Source organism: Corapipo altera, unplaced genomic scaffold, assembly GCF_003945725.1.
Source record: "Corapipo altera isolate COAL_440 unplaced genomic scaffold, ASM394572v1 0, whole genome shotgun sequence".
Taxonomy (NCBI): Eukaryota; Metazoa; Chordata; class Aves; order Passeriformes; family Pipridae; genus Corapipo; species Corapipo altera.
In genome coordinates this window covers 77,738,771-77,754,981 of record NW_020884872.1, presented here as the reverse complement: position 1 = coordinate 77,754,981, position 16,211 = coordinate 77,738,771, and the positions used below count along the sequence as shown (strand labels likewise).

At 40.6% G+C, this 16,211-nt stretch overlaps 1 protein-coding gene and 1 long non-coding RNA gene across 3 annotated transcripts in view; one reads left to right on the top strand and one right to left on the bottom strand.

The window, feature by feature from the left end:
- The window catches only part of CEP126 (centrosomal protein 126), a 37,982-nt gene extending 34,721 nt beyond the window's left edge, over nt 1-3,261 (top strand). The window contains exons 10-11 of one of the 2 annotated variants that reach the window (XM_027638891.1): nt 34-97; nt 3,040-3,261. In XM_027638891.1, the coding sequence (XP_027494692.1) occupies nt 34-97; nt 3,040 (65 nt within the window). In that variant the 3' untranslated portion in view covers nt 3,041-3,261. Of the gene's footprint in view, nt 1-33; nt 99-3,039 lie in introns of those variants that run through there. The other variant, XM_027638963.1, reaches the window with a different exon arrangement.
- LOC113945226 lies at nt 425-7,520 on the bottom strand. Its single transcript, XR_003527014.1, has 3 exons — nt 7,409-7,520; nt 2,091-2,166; nt 425-550 (listed from the first exon to the last, which is right to left on the bottom strand). It is a non-coding gene; the product is annotated as an uncharacterized LOC113945226 (long non-coding RNA).
- Nucleotides 7,521-16,211: the final 8,691 nt, after the last annotated feature.

Genomic DNA, 16,211 nt, shown 5'->3' with positions numbered 1-16,211 from the left:
AATATTTATTATATACTTTCATGCTTTTTTTAGATGTTCAAGAAGCCATTACCAGAAACTCATTTGCTTCACATGTTTTACAGATGAGCACTCCTTAGTAAGTATTTAATTTAAATGTGTTCAGTTTTAGTACCTACAAAGTGAACTTATGGCTTATATTGTAAAAATAGAATTGAAATATTGACATCAATCTGTTCATCTGGCTTGCCATATTTTCACATTTCTAATATGCAAAACAAAGCCCCCAAAAATATGAACTTTATAGTAGTGTAAACAGGCTTTAACAGACTGCCTCATCCTCTGGTTTCATTTTCATTTTGGGATCTGAAGACACTTGCCAAGTGTCTCTAGTGTCTCTAGTGTCTAATACAGAGAGGAAAGGGGTAATTATGCATGGCAATGCATAAAATAATTGTTACTGCAGTGAATTCTTACTTTGACCTGAAGATATACCATTTTCTATAAGTGACGGGTATTACCTTTCTTCAGTAAGTGTTTGTATTTTGTTTCGTATATTCTAGATCTTGTCAGTTTGAAACCAATATAACACCTGGAATGCAAAGAAATGAATAGGCAGATGAGTGTCTGAAGTACAACATTTACATTTCAAATGTTCAGTTTATGACGCAGGAGTTAATATTTATAATCCTGTATTATTGCTCTTCTCCTTTACTATGTATTTATACTGAAGAAAAATTATAGACACATGATCATATACTTAGAATCATATACTTAGAACTGTTTAAGTTGAAAAAGATCTGTAAGATCATCAAGTCCAGCCATGAGCCCAGCACTGCCCAGTCCCTCCCTAAACCATGTCCCTAAGTGCCACATCTACACTACTCCAGGGGTGGTGACTCCACCACTTCCTTGGGCAGCCTGTTCCAATGCTTGACAACATTTTCCATGAAGATAATCTTCCTAATGGCCAATATAAACCTCCCTGACACAATCTGAGGCCATTTCCTCTTGTCCTTGTCACTTGTTAACTGTGAGAAGAGACGGACCCCTGCCTGGCTACAACCTCCTTTCAGGTAGTAGAGAGCAATAAGGTCCCCCCTAACCCTCCTTTACTCCAGGCTAAACAACTGCACTCCCTCAACCACTCTTCATAGGATTTATATTCCAGACCCTTCACCAGCTCCATTGCCCTTCTCTGGACATGCTCCAGCACCTCAATGTCTTTCTTATCATGGGGTGCCCAAAACTGAACAAAGGATTTGAGGTGCAACCTCACCAGTGCTGAGTACAAGGGGACAATAACTTCCCTGGCCACACTGTTGTTGATACAGGCCAGGATGCTGTTGGCCTCCTTGGCCACCTGGGCACACTGCTGACTCATGTTCAGCTGCTGTTGTCCTGCACTCCCAAGGTCCTTTTCATTTGGACAGCTTTCCAGCCACTCTGCCCCCAGATTGTAGCACTGCTTGGGGTTGTTCTGAGCCAGGTGCACCTGGCACTTGGCCCTGTTAGACCTCATACAAATGGTCTTGACCCATCAATCCAGACTGTCCAGATCCCTCTGCAGAGCCTTCCTGCCCTCCAGCATATCAACACTCCCGCCCAACTTGGTGCCAGCTGTAAAGTGACTGAGGGTTCACTTGATCCCCTCATCCAGATATCAATAAAGATATTAAACAGAACCGGCCCCAGTACTGAGCCCTGGGGAACCCCACTTGTGACCGGCCACCAGCTGGATGTAACACCAGTCACCACGACTCTGTGGGTCCAGCCATCCAGATAGTTTTTTACCCAGTGAAGAGTGCATCCATTCACACCATGAGCAGCCAGTTTCTCCAGAAGAATGCTGTGGGAAACTGTGCCAAAGGCTTTACTAAAGTCCAGGTAGACATCCACAGCCTTTCCTCCATCCACTAGATGGGTCATATGGACATAGAAGAAGATTAGATCAGTGGAACAGGACCTGCCTTTCCTAAACCCATGCTGGCTGGGCCTGATCCCCTAGTCCTGTACATGCTGTATGATCGCACTCAAGATGATCGTCACATACTTCATATACTTTACTGGATAAACTGTTACCAAAAATGTTAGAGAAAATATTCTTTATTCATAAGGCTTTTGCAACTTACTGAATTTGAGACTGAAACACCCCAGGAATTATCCCAGCTCATAAATTCAAAATGGTTACCTGGTTTTGAGGTGGAACTGTGAAAAGACCACAGGGTACATCATTACCTCCCTTCTTGTGAACCTCAGTAATAGGTGTGACTTTCTTCTGCCTCCTGTCTTATAAATTTAGTGGTTTATGGCTAAATATCTTTTACATTTTGCATTTTTCAGCAAAGTTACCTTTACTGGATCTAACTGTGTTTTACTAACACATTTTTGAGCTTACTCTCTGGTCCTTTCTTCATAGTCTGTCCTGCATTAAAACAAAACAAAACAAAAACAAACAAACAAAAAAAATCCCAGGAAACAAAACTGTTCCTCTCAGCAATGTGTTTTTCCTTGGCTGGTTGGTCTGTGACAAAGCTTCCTCCCACTAATTCTTCATCTACAAAATTTTTCGTTTCGCAAATAAGATATAAACGCTACATATTACTCAGGCTGTCCAGTCTCTGGAACTGTAAGTTCTCTGATGGACATTTAAGACCTTTCTTTCCCTACAAATATATACTTAAACATTTAAACATTCAGATCTCAGCTACTCATTTAGAATTCTTCTTAGTGATAGGAGTTAACTGTTGAACAAGTAGCCATCTTCAGAAAAAGTACAGATGAATGAGATTTCATCAACTATGATAGGAGAAACACTGGGATTTTAAATTTTTACTTACTGAGAGAACACCCTGCTTCAGCTCTCTTAGTTTCAGAACACTCTAATAAAGTATGGATATTCACTCAGTAATTTCTGTGAGGGACATTGTAATACCAACCTCTAAATCCAGGTGAAGGTACACAATTGTTTATATAATGGAAAACATATCACATGATACCATCAAATGATGTTTCTTGAATGTTGTACATAATCACATTTTGATTTAAATTTGTATCTCATTATTCTCCATTTCATTATAGAGTATTCAGCAATGCATGTTCTCCCTTTTGGTGAGCCCTGCAATGACCTCAGAGCAGTGCCAGAGTGCCTCAGCTAGCAATCCACTGCAAATGTACAGAAGACACTGACATTATCTGGTACAGGATCTTGCAGCTTTATGTGCTTTATATGCAGTGTCTATACTGTTTGACACTACAAAATTAGCAACAAAATAAAGAAGAAAGCAAAACTCAAATAACGAATTTAAATTGACTGGTAAGCATTTTTAGGATAATTGTCTGTTTTATTCTGCACTTTATTGTCAAATTAATTTTAAAAAACCTGCCTGAATTGTTATGCCAGTTCTAGATTAAAGGCCCTTTGTTAGTTAACCAGCATGATACCTAAATCTGTGAAGTTAGTTAAGTGCAAAGAAACGGTGACTTTCTAACTTCCTCTGTTTGCTCTTCTTCTGCTCTTTCAGTACAAAGTAGATAAACATTCACAGAATCATAGAATCACAGAATCATTTAGGTTGGAAAAAACCTCTAAGATCATTGAGTCCAATCTGACACTACCATGTTTACCACTAAACCAAGTCCCCATGTGCCATATCCACACTTTTTTTTAAAAAAAAAGTTCTAGGCTGGTAATTAGCTGCAAGAAGCAATAAAAGCAATTTACTAAATCTCTGGATTTATAACCTCCTCTTAGATGCCTGATTTTCTGCTCATATAAGTATACAGTAAGAATTGGGTAGAGTAGGGTAGGGTTTGTCTGGGGAATTAAGTCCTATACTTCCACCAGAGCTATGGTGGAAGTATGGGATTTCCACCCCACACAGTGTCATTGCTAGTCTTTGAAACAAAGAGTATGGAAACTTAGGAGAGCTTTATTTAAGGAGCTCCATAACAGTGCAACCATGGGAACACGGCCCCCAAGGAATACTGGTATTCTCTAAGTGGAATGCTTCTTCCCAAAAGAAGCTATTAAATGATTATTTGGTAAAAGTATTTTAAAAACTTTATTGTTCCCCATCATACTACCAAGATCATCATGCCATTATCTATAAAAAGTGCTGCCATTGCTTAGGAGGGAACCAACCTGTAAGAAAAAGAGAAGAGGAGAACATGCCATTGTAACAATGGACAGTTTATCAGGGATTAGAGCTACCTGCCGGTATGTTGTGTCAACCAAGACTAAGGTGAGCTACATATGCAAATAATAGTTAGCAGCTGAAATTTTACAAAGAATGTTTAGGGAAAGATTGATTTCTTTTTTGATACAATGTTTTGAAGAATGGAATAATAAATAATAAATAACCTTTCTCCTCTAGTTAGGCATTCCAATATCTTTGGAGGAAAAATCTGACAGGCTTAAAGGGGCTGACTTCAGTCTGGAGCCTCTTAATATAAACTGTATTTAATCATAAAAATTTGAGAAACTTGGTGTCTTTTATTCACTGTTGCCATCTGTACTGACACTGCTGCCAGAAAAGGGAAAGTATGGCTGAAGTCCACATGTCTAAAAATTCTGATGTATGGCAGGACTTACGTTGTCTTAGGTGATCAAATACATGTAGAATTTCCAGCAAAAGACATGAAACAAATAAACAAAGGGCCTTCTGAGTTGGAACTCAACATTGGTTCGCACTGAAATACTGAGCCCTGACATCTCTGTTTGTAAGCAGTACCCTGCGACATTCCAGTATGGTGAGGATTTCATATTTAAATAGCAGAGGAAGGTTTCCCCACAGAGATTAAGAGAGGGGAGAGCAAATAATCCAAATACCAGAGACTGTGGATCAAAAGCCGTCCTGATAGTCAGCAAGCCAGAGCACCAGCTTAACCAGGTTTCTACTCCTGTTAATCGGTTTAGGTGGCAGAAGTAAAGCCCATGAGTCAGCTTCCTCAATTACATGGAGACATTCTTTCAAAAACATGTTGCCTGCATTTACATTTCTAGGAAAAGATTTTCAATTTAGTTTTTTTATTTAGGGTTACAGGCTTCAACTCAAAGATAATAACCTTGTTTCTGAGGGGACTTTGGCTCTTTTGACAATAGTGAAGTATAGGGTTTTGTTTAGGTGACTGAACAGTGTGACTCTTGGGCATCATGAATTTGCACTATGAGAGTGGGCCCAGGGGCAGCAGCTGGATTCTGAGCACTTGTGAAAAGCCAACAAGGTCTTTTGTTCCAATTAGTTGATGCTTATTCTTCTGATTGGTGTTTCCAGGCTTTTCTATGCAACACACAAAATTAAAAAAAAAAAAAATAAAGGCTTAACTTTATTTTTTAAGTATAAAGAAAACTAACTATGGTAAAATCAACAAGCTTGGTTTAGAAGTGAACATACAAAATTTGGGTACCTTCACTCCGCCTACCATTTTAACTGCTTTTTAAAATAAATTAATCCATATTGTTCCTGTGATAAAAATTTAGTATGAAAACCAATTTAACATTATGGTTTCCAGTATGAGCCTAAATTCAAAACCCACAAAGTTTCTTTAAATTTGTACCTATGTACAAACTTGATTGAACACCCGTGGTTTCAGGTGCAAGCACACCTTGGTACTTTTACAGAGAATGACATGGAAATGGTCCCAAAAAATAATCACATGCAAGAAAGCAGTAAGGCTCCCGGGTCAAATAAAGACAAGATTTCAGCACGAGATGGCAGCTCCACAGCTCTTCTGTGGCACTATGTGGTGTGTGATGACACATCATTACAGCTTAACTCAGGAAAAGTTACGATAGTGGTGTACACGCAGCATAGTCTTTTGCCATCAGCTCATACAAGGCAATAGCCTGGGAGAATGTCCCAAATGGGTTGCAAACAGCAGCAGAGCAGAGCCTGATTAGAGTGTGATTGGCAAGCAGCTTCCCGAGTGCAGACATTGCCAGGAGAAGGCCAGGGTTAGAAGAAAGAGGTTGATGTTAACACAACCTTTATGCCCCATCAGGGGTTTGCAGGGCGTGAAAGCGCCTCTGACATGGTCCACCTTCTCCTCCATCGCCTGTGCAGCAGCCTCCAATGCCAGGAAGAATATTATGTCCCTCCACATCTGGGAGGGCACCACAGCCAACAGCCATCATCCACTCCAGCACTTGCAGCTAGGTTCTAGGATGGCAGGAGTCAACAGACCTGAGGCCTGCTGCTGGCATGGGAGGCAGTAGTGACAGGCATAATGGTGCTGTGAATGTGAGGGCTAGGTGCAGCTGCAGACACATGGGGACTATGACAAGTCCTCCATGCTGGCAGGGACGGGCAACAAGACAGGGATAGGCTGAGCTGCAGCCCCAGCCACAGCAGCCTGGGGATTGTGAACAAGGCTCTGGTTCTCCATTCTCTTGTGGAACTTTCTGCCAGCCAGGATCATAAGACAGCAGAGTCCTTGCCTATGCTCATTGGTAAGGTCTTGGTGGTGGCAAGAGCTGCAGTGGTAATGGGAGGGAAGAGGGGGGCTGGCAGAAGCCAGAGACCTTCCTTCTCCAGCCACTGCTCCTGGCCAATTTTCTTTCCTGGGGAAAAAGCATTTTCTGTAGCTACAAAATTCACAGACTAACAGAACTGTAGCCTTGTGAAGGGCTGAAGGCCTTTGCAGAGCCACTACTGACACCTGTAACTGATGCTTCAAGAATTTTAAACGCTACGTTTTGCAGCCAAAACAGGCACAATAAACCTTTATGACATTGTTTAGGGGCAGCTAAAGTGTGTGTAGAATTGCAGCAGTGAATACTGCTGTGTTGTACAACCACAGGCTGTTAGGACTGAGGGTGCTTCAAAGCATTTGAGACTAAAGTGCACCCTCAAAATATTCATTTGCCTGTATTAGGCCAGTATATAGTACACAGGTCTTGAGTTGTGTGGCAGCAGCTGTGGTAAAGCGCTGCTGCTGGGAGGAGAACATGACTGATATTGTCAAATTCCGCAGACAAAATGGGAATGACAATGCACATTACAAAAGAAACTAAAGATGACTCCACAATGTTTTTGGAATTGTATTTCAAATCATAGCTGCAGGATTCCTTCAATATTGAATATAAATCCCAAGCCAGCAACAATGGTGGCCATGATCCAGACAACAGAAGTTACTGTGGGTGACACAAATCTACATATAAAGTCTCTATTATTGTATATATTAATTTTGTTCTTGTTTGGAGAAGGAAGCAATTGTTCAACATTTTTATTTAATCTGTGTCCAATAGTTTGTGCTCTTTCAGAGAAAAAGAAACAAAGAAGAAAATAAAAACAGAAAGGAAAAAGAAAAAAATAGAAAAAAAACAAGGAAGGGAAGGGAAGGGAAGGGAAGGGAAGGGAAGGGAAGGGAAGGGAAAAAGGAAAAAAATTACTTCCTTATGCCATTTATCCAATTTTTAGCAATGTCTGTTCATATTTAATCTTCCTACCTGGGCCATGATGAGAATCTAAAAGATCCTGAATTTCTTTAAGGTTGTGCCATCCTGTAGTTAGGTAAAAATGCTGATAGAATGAACCCTTGTCTGTTACTTGATGGTCATTGAAGAGCTGTGACATTAAGCAAACCGAATAAATGAAAACATGTATTTCTAAAGAAGGAAGTGCTCCTGAAATAATTCATATTCAGAGCTTTGATCAAAGAAAAGAAATCAGAAAAGTTGAAATATTTCTGTTTGTATATAAAAATGTGACTTTTCACTTCAAGGTAAGGTTTTGAGACTAGCTTAATCCAATTAGTCAAAAGCTATGTGAAATGTTTAGTTTCAGGTCCACTTTTACCAATTTGGTAATTTCTTGCCTCTGGAAATTATTTCCCCTTCTGATTTCTCAGTTTGGCTGTCTAATAAAAAGCAAAATTTGCCCAATCAAGCAGCCTGAATTCTGTTCTCAGCTGTAGGCAAAGGGTTTGGCACTAGGGAACATGGCCTTCAGAGGTCATATGGTCAGTGTGCTGGAGTTATTTTCTCTTGATTATTCGTACTGCAGCACTGATCTCTGTGTTGTCCAGTGAACCCATGCCCATGGTCTGCCTTTGGAGAACAGAGCTATGTGGTGCTGCTTTGCACAGCTGCTGAGGCAGTACCAACACAGATGTTCTCAGTAGCTGAGAGCAGCACAGGGAGGTTTCAGCTAGTGGGGATTTGATGGGAAGGATGAGCATTTACACAGACTTTTCATGATATTGCTCTGAACAGCAAGTAGAAGTAGGGAGACAGAGCACAGGGTACTAAGGGAGAACCTCTTTCCCTTCCTGTAGACTGAGTCCTACCAAAGACAAAAGGTGACTTGGCTGAAAGGTCTGGATCTCTTTTTCTCCGTGGCATGGGGCGGCCCAGTTCTAGTTCCATTTCCATCTGAGGAACCATTTCCGACGGCTTAAGTGGATGGGGGGGGACTCCAGAGCCAGGGGTTTCTTCAGGTCCTGAGCCTGGAGGGGAGAGGTGCTCTCCCCTCCCCACATGGTCCCATGGCAGCCACAGAGACAGCACACAGGGCGCAGAGAGGCAAGAGAGAGTTTATTGTTGGGGGGGTTACATTTATAGGCTTAGGAGGATTCACAGAGTAACCAATTACAGGTTGCAGGAAGGGGTTAACAACCAATAGGAAGGGGTTAAAAGGGGCCAATGAGAACACCTTAGGACATCTTCCCAGGACATTCCTGCATGGGAGACAACAGTCCTTCACAGGGGGTGTTGGGAAGAAGAAAGCATGAGTTAGCAAAGAGACTACAAAAAGCCATTTTGAAACATGTTTAAACCACAGTTTTCTCATATACTGCAGATTTCCTGCCACAGAAAGGTTGTGCATTTAGGTTAAGTATTTAATGAGTTACATTTGGTGGTGCTGATGAGTGAGCTTGGGATCTTCTGTACAGCTTCTGAGCCAGTAATAAATATAGTAGGTCTTTCCCCATTTTGTTGGATTGCTAGAAAGCTGGATGAAAATGTGGAAGCAATTATGTCCTTCAGAGCTCTTGAAATTACTGCACCATCCGCACCCTGTGACTAAGTCCCTCTCTCTGACTGAGATTGTTAGAGGGGATCTTTCTTTCTGAAGCAGAATGTGCTGTGAGGTCTCATGGGATGGCAGAGGCTTCATACACACAGTGAGCCTTTGCAGACAGAACTAAACCTTTCAATTCTATGATCTTATTACACATATGTGTGTTTGTTTTCTAGAGGGATGGAGATATATAGAATATACATAAACATATTCTTAATCTTTAGTAATGAGCACTGCTTCTGACAGTGCTTTTTTCTTTTGTTTCTAGATTCCAAGATGTGGCACACTATAATGCATGCTTCTGTATCTTTGCTACAAAAAATACCCTGCTGTAAATGGGGGGGATTTTTCTTCATTCAAGGAGGGGGTTGTAGACCAAATATGGCCCAAGCCTGTTAGATAGTTCTCTCGTAACTGAAATGATGACAATCCTCTTGTGACTAGGAAACATTCCAGAGCCAGGGTGTAGGGTTACACAATGGTACAGTGTCTTGCCCCTGATTTATAATTTGAGAAGCAGATTGCGTTCAGACAGAATGTGAGTTGAACAATGAGGTTTCTAGTCCTGATCTCATTAACAGAGATTTATACCAAGAGGCTATTGTATCTTGTTCCTTTGGTTTGCCATGCCAGCAAACATTCATAAAGTTATTTAAAAAAGAAAGCTTCTGTCACACACTTAGGTCAGAAAGTTCTCAGGAAAATAGCTAGTCAAATACAGAGCAGTCTCAATCTGCACTTAACTAATGCTTATGTTTCTGGCCTTAGTAAGTCTCAGAATGATTAGTGGATCAAACATCACATTCAAGCTTATTACATGTAAAGGTTTATGGGGACATGGCTTAAAATGCCTTTTCACATATTTATGTTTGTTCATGGTTGAGTCACTCTAAGATGCTTACTATTTGCAAATCATACATAATCACCAAAAGAATGTTCTTCCAGTACAGAAGAACCATTAGAGGGTGGAATAACAATAACATCCTGAGAGCTACTTTCCCTCCTATGGCCCTAGATCCTCTGTGCTAAATGAAAGGTTATAAAGACATGGCCTGGAACCTGCTCTTCATCAACAGCCTAGTAGTCATTGCACATCCCATTAATCAATATTTCAATAATCCTGCCAGGCAATTTGGACTGACCACCAGTAAAAAAAAATGGAGGTTCTTTTCCAGACTCACCACTCACAGTGCTAGAAAATAGACTGGCCCGTCCATGTGTATTGACAACATAGCTCTGAAGCCTGCGGACCAATTCTGCTTCTGCAGGAGGAGGCTGTCTCGGAGTGTCATAGCAAGAGACGAAGTCACCCAGAGCGCAGCAAAATCTGGCACGACTCTTAGGAGATTAAAGGACAGCGTATCTGGAATACAGGAGGCGTCTGGCTTCAAAGTGTCACACAGCTGTCATCACTACTTTCTCATACTCCTGTGAAACATGGACAGCTTGTCATTATCAAGGCATGTGACTTCCCAATTTCACCTGCACCGACTACTGTGTTGTTGCTGGTATAAATAAGCACACAGTGCAATTAGCCTGTTATTCACAGTCCCATCAAATGTTGAGTGCTGTAGTAATACTCCTGTGAGCTGTGTTCTCCGAGGCAGCTGATGCACATGTCGGATGAGAGGCCACTCAACACCAAATTTGATGGTCAGTTTCCACATATGAAACACCTGAGAATATGTCAGGACACAGGGCAGCAGAAATGTCAGGCAAACCTTCAGATGGCAGCCAGCTCCACATCATGGAAAATTGCTGCTAAATAACATCTCCTGTTGCAAAGAACTTGGATCAGCCAGATTACATATAGAAAGAGGGAGAGCAATGCTGTGCAGTGCAGGGGCATGGAGGAAAGTGGGTGTTGTAAAGATTGACAGTAACATCTTTGGTAGGTCCAAACTGTGCTGTGACAATGGAACACATTTCTCCCTAGAAAAGACAAAACAACTGAGTCTTTGTGTGTTGAGTGAACAGCCACAATCATCCTTAAATCCTGTGGCGAAACTGTACCTAGACCTTCTATTTGGTCTCCTCTGCCTGAACTCCTAGTAGAGTTTAAAAGAAATGATACAACACACTCTCAACTCCTGGCCTCAGTGTTACAAAAGAGTTGAATTGAATTTTTTACCTTACTTTTAAAACACATCTTGAAATGGATTCAGGTTATCTTAGCTTCGTATCATGTACCTTTGCTGTCTGGTGAGCCTGGGAAAATTGGAACATGTTACTCATGTTTTCTGTACCCTTCATTGTTTTGCAAGCTTTTTCCAGAGGAGTTCAGATTGTACTGTAATAGCAGCTTGTCTATCTTGCTAATGACTTGTTACTGAATGCCAGACGGTCCAAATATGGAATAATTAGGATAGGAATGAATGACATTTTCTAGGCAATATGTGAACGATAAACTTTAACTAACTTTGGCAGTCTTCTGCTTAATCCATACCTTTTTTCCTTGGGCTGAACATTTGGTGTTAAGTGACAGAAAAATGCGAACATTTCATTCTTTTTTTCCCCCCAAATGTATTAACTATTCTTTATCTCCCACAACAGCCACACTTTCCGTAAAACTTATTCTCGATCAAGAAAGTTCTTCTTTACAAGTTTCCTATCCAAGTGCAATTGATTTCTAGCATTTTTCACTTCCTTTATGATGAAAAACTGGAAGACACAATCCAGACAGTTTGTTTAACTCCAGTTACTAAAGCCTTGTCAAAGGGCAATGATCTGACAAGGCAATGCTTAAAGCAATGAAACCTATGTTAAATCTTTGCAGCAAAAAACCAGTTTTCAATTCCTTTCCGAGTTTCCCTTCTTGCTATCCTCACCATTCACACATTTCAACTGCAGCACTCACAACAGGATCACCCAGTTTCTTCCCTGAAAACTGCCCTTTCCATGTTTCTGAGGACCTAGACCCAGAGTGGAAAAAGCAGGGCTGAGGCTGTGCAGGAGGAGGTTATGCTAAAGCTTCTAGCCTCAGCTTTTGAATCAAGCTCCATAATGTGTCTTCTTAAATTGTATTTTGTATTGATAAAATCAATATGAAAAGAGCCACTTTATTAGATTCCCACACTTTGATTTTTAAAAAGGTATATTTGGCAGAAAGGGTCCTACTGGTAAGAGCAAACTGTTATGGCAAACTCCCTGTCTGAGGGACTGCTCCGGGCATTAGACCCCTACACATGTCATGAAATTATTTATCCACTTAGATACATGCACATCATGCTGAATCTTTCCAGAGGTTAATATCCTTCAGAGAACTAAATAGTTATTCCTTGCTTCTAGTCACTGTAACATATATCTCTAAGATATACCAATAGTCATAGCAGTTGTGCTTTCTCATTATTCAATGAATTAGGATAGAGAAAAGGAATATAAAAGACGTCTCCAATCTTACTGAGCTTATGTCCTACTCTAATACATACAGCTGTCTCCTGAGTCTGTCTCCTGTCTTTGCAATGGTCCAGCCACATGTTCCAATCTCAGTGCCATTGAACCCCTATTAAGCCCCTTGCTCACAAGGTCTGATAGCACATTTAAATCATAGGGTCATTTAGGTTGAAAAAGACCCCTAAGATTACCAAGTCAAACCATGGCCCAACATTGGGCCACTTAAGGAGTCACAGACCTCATCTCTCCATCCTCCCCGTCTCTGGAGATTTGCATCCCCATGGCTCAGCTCTGCTTCATGAACAGAACATGTTAGTGAACATCCAGGGCTGGGACCTCGGACACCTCAGGGCTCTGACTCACAAACCCTGTCATGGACAGCACTGGAAGTAAAACACAAGTGTTTTCCAGGCTATCCTCAAGTCCTGTTATATGGGAGACATTCAAAGAAGGAGAAATTGGATAGAAAACATATAATTGCAAAAGAGAAGAGCCCCAGGATGCTCTCAATACCCATTCAACTTCTCATCTTGTCAGGAATCTGGTAGATATTTTCTGCTCTTCTGACCATGAGTGTATGACAGGAAAGGAGAGGAAATGACACTATAATAAGCACTGACATGTACCATTTCCAACAAGAAAACTGCGCCTGGCACTGCATCTCAAGACAGTGGCTACACAGATGGGTCAATGGTGGCCACATAGGTTAATATCTCCAGAATTTCTGACTGCAGGTAAAATAAGCTTGTTTTACTTTCGGTTTAGGCCTATTTTTTATTTTTTTTTCTCTAATATTGTCATTAAATCCATTGCCACATCAATACCTATGGAAAATGGTTGCAAAGCCAGAGGCAGAGACTTCTGGATTCAAGTTTTGGCAGGCAGGGAAGAAGACAACTTTGAAACTGAGCTAGCTATGGTAGTACCATTCCTAGGAGACTCTGCAGCAAGGTGCAAAGCTTGCCACAAACCATTTGGGTACACATGGTAATTTCAACAGCAAGATCTACTGAACTGTCTTCAGCACAGCTGTGATCTAAATGTATTACTTTATTGACTATGTTCAGTGCAACTGTCCCTCACGCATATTAGTTGGACAGAGTATATGCCCCCTAATTTTGTGTTATTTTTTATCGGTATTTGTAGCAGACTTAGTCCCATCTCTTCTTTCACCTGAGAATGCTATATGTATGGGATACATATTTTTTGAGAGATTCTGTACCAATGTGATAGAATCATAGAATGGTTTAGATTGGAAGAGACCTTAAAGACCACCTAGCTCCAAACCCCCTGCCATGGTCTGAGACCAGGTTACTCAGAGCCCCATCTAGACTGGCCTTAAACACTTTCAGGGATGGGGAGTCCAAAACCTCTCTGGACAACCTGTGCAAGTGCCTCACCACCCTCACGGTAAATCTGTCTAATCTAAACCTTACCCTCCTTCAGCTTAAGACCATTCCCTTTTGTCTTATGGCTGCCTATGGCTGGATATCCTTGTGAAAAGTCCCTCTCCGACCTTCTTGTAAGCCACCACAGTTTTGCATTATGGCAACCCCTATGATGAGAACATCATCAGGAGAAACTTTGCCTGAATAACGTACAGAAAACTGTGCTTAAATTGTTTTGAGAGTGGTTCATCTCCGTTCGTCATCCAATATACAAAAAAATGTTAAGATCAGTTCTAAGTTGCTCTGCATCTGCCATTAATGGAGTAACAGAGACCCCACACAAAAGACAACTCTGTACTTTCAACCCGACACCAGCACAGCAGGAAGAAAGTCAGTACCATCTTTCTGCAGAACACCTCAAGGGTCTATTTTCTGAGGTCCTGTCATCTGCGCTCAGTTATTCCAAGAGCAGTAAATACTAAAATTCTTTCATCTCTCTTTGCAAGTGACCCTTTGTGTATCCCATAGGATTTACACAAACAGGCCCCTCTGGGAAAGAACATTTCAAGTTTCCTATTGGTCATACCAAAGATTTTCAAATGAAACTGTATACTGGACAAAATTTCTTGATCTAAAGTTTAGATGAAGCAGATTATTGTGAGACACTGTATCCAAATGGCCATTTGTGTAAGTATGATTACATTCTAGAACAGATTAGGTGTAATAGATCAGATGCCATGTAGGGAGTCAGATGGCCCCAGTAACTCAGCATGCTCATATCTCAGAATCTGTTACTCACGTGTTTTTAAAATCTTGGGGGTGTATACCATGAGGAGGGGAGCATTATGGAATCTATTTTTCAATATTCTTACATTAGTATATAAAAATAAGGATTATAGTGTATATATACTATATTGCATACATCTATTATTATATGTTGCTAATAGTATCATTACATACCTAGTTTTATATTGGTGTCTTATGCAAATGGGAAGCCAAGAAAAAGCTTGAGTTTTGTGGCTTACTGAATAGAGGTAGAAAAGTAGAAAATATAGCAGGAGACTACTTTTCTTTTGAATGTAAAAGCAAGATGATTCTGAAAAGTAGCACTAGTCTCTGCAAAATACTATGATTTGACTTTTGTGCTGTTGACAAAAATCAAAAATCAAAACAAATATGTTGCCATGAAATCCTCATCAGAAGTGCTTTTTTTATTTTATTTTTTCTTAATTTTGCAAGGAAATAAGGTGAAATAAACTATTCAATATACTGAGATGAATAATTATTTGTACAATATTATAATAGTCCAAATCAGCTTCAGAAATTTTAGTGCCAGCTGAAGGCATAGGGTTCAAAGTTCCTGTTCATTTTAATGGAAATTCTGTGTCCATATTTTCTGGAAAGGTTTTTAAATCTCAGGTACTATTTATAAACCAAGTACAAAAGCATCTGAACAGCACCCAAAAAGAACAATAAATGTACAGAGCACATTGCAGCAAATCAAGTTGAATCCAACTGAAATGCCTAGTTCAGTTCCTGAATTCCAAAGTGTAAATCCTTTACAGAAGTTTTGCAGAAAATACTTTAACAGATAACGTAACTCTTAAAATCATACAGATATTCTCAGTGTGTCTGGGTCCAAGTTCTCATTCAGTGGTATGTAGCCACATTACCCTTCCTCTGAGAGCTGACTACAAACACACAACTTCGTGGCACAGCGCTTATAGCCCTGAACAGTCCTATCAATTTAGCTTGGCCCTGCATACAACATCTGGCCCATAATTAATACAGCATTTTAAAATCCTTCTGGTACTATTAAATGGAAGATATGTAAAACAAAATAAGTCTCAAAGTTACTCTTTTTTTTTTTCTTCTGAAGAATTAAAAAAACTGAAGGGTTAGGGAAGACAGTTATTATATATTTTAAAAAGCCAGAGTACTAGATCTGACGGTTCCTCAGATCTCTTTTATCCTTAATAAGACAGTACTCGTACATTGGCCTGTGGGGTATCAGATGGCCTTTTTGTGCTTATTCATTTCCTATAAAGAACATAACTACTGTGGCCGCTCATGTTTCCTTTGGCAGCTGAGTAGCCAGAGATTTAACATGCCATAAAGCTGCAGCTGTAGCAGAGCCCAGGTCCCACCAGATCCATGGCCACTGTGTTTTCCATGTGCTGAGGAGGGCCCCCAAGGTACCCCCCTTCCCTGGGCCACCATGTGTCACCTACATCCCACTCAGGTCTGCAGCACTACCCTTCACTGCCTGACCCCCATGGGGGGACTGCACGTAAGCAAAAGCTATGCCTTGACTGACTACTGCTGCTGCTGTGTATGGATTTACTCAGAAAGTTCGAGGAAAATATTAAAAATTATTGTATGGCACCACTGTAGACTGAGGAATTAGAAGCTATGTATGTCTCCTGTAAATATGCAGAAATTATGTGTG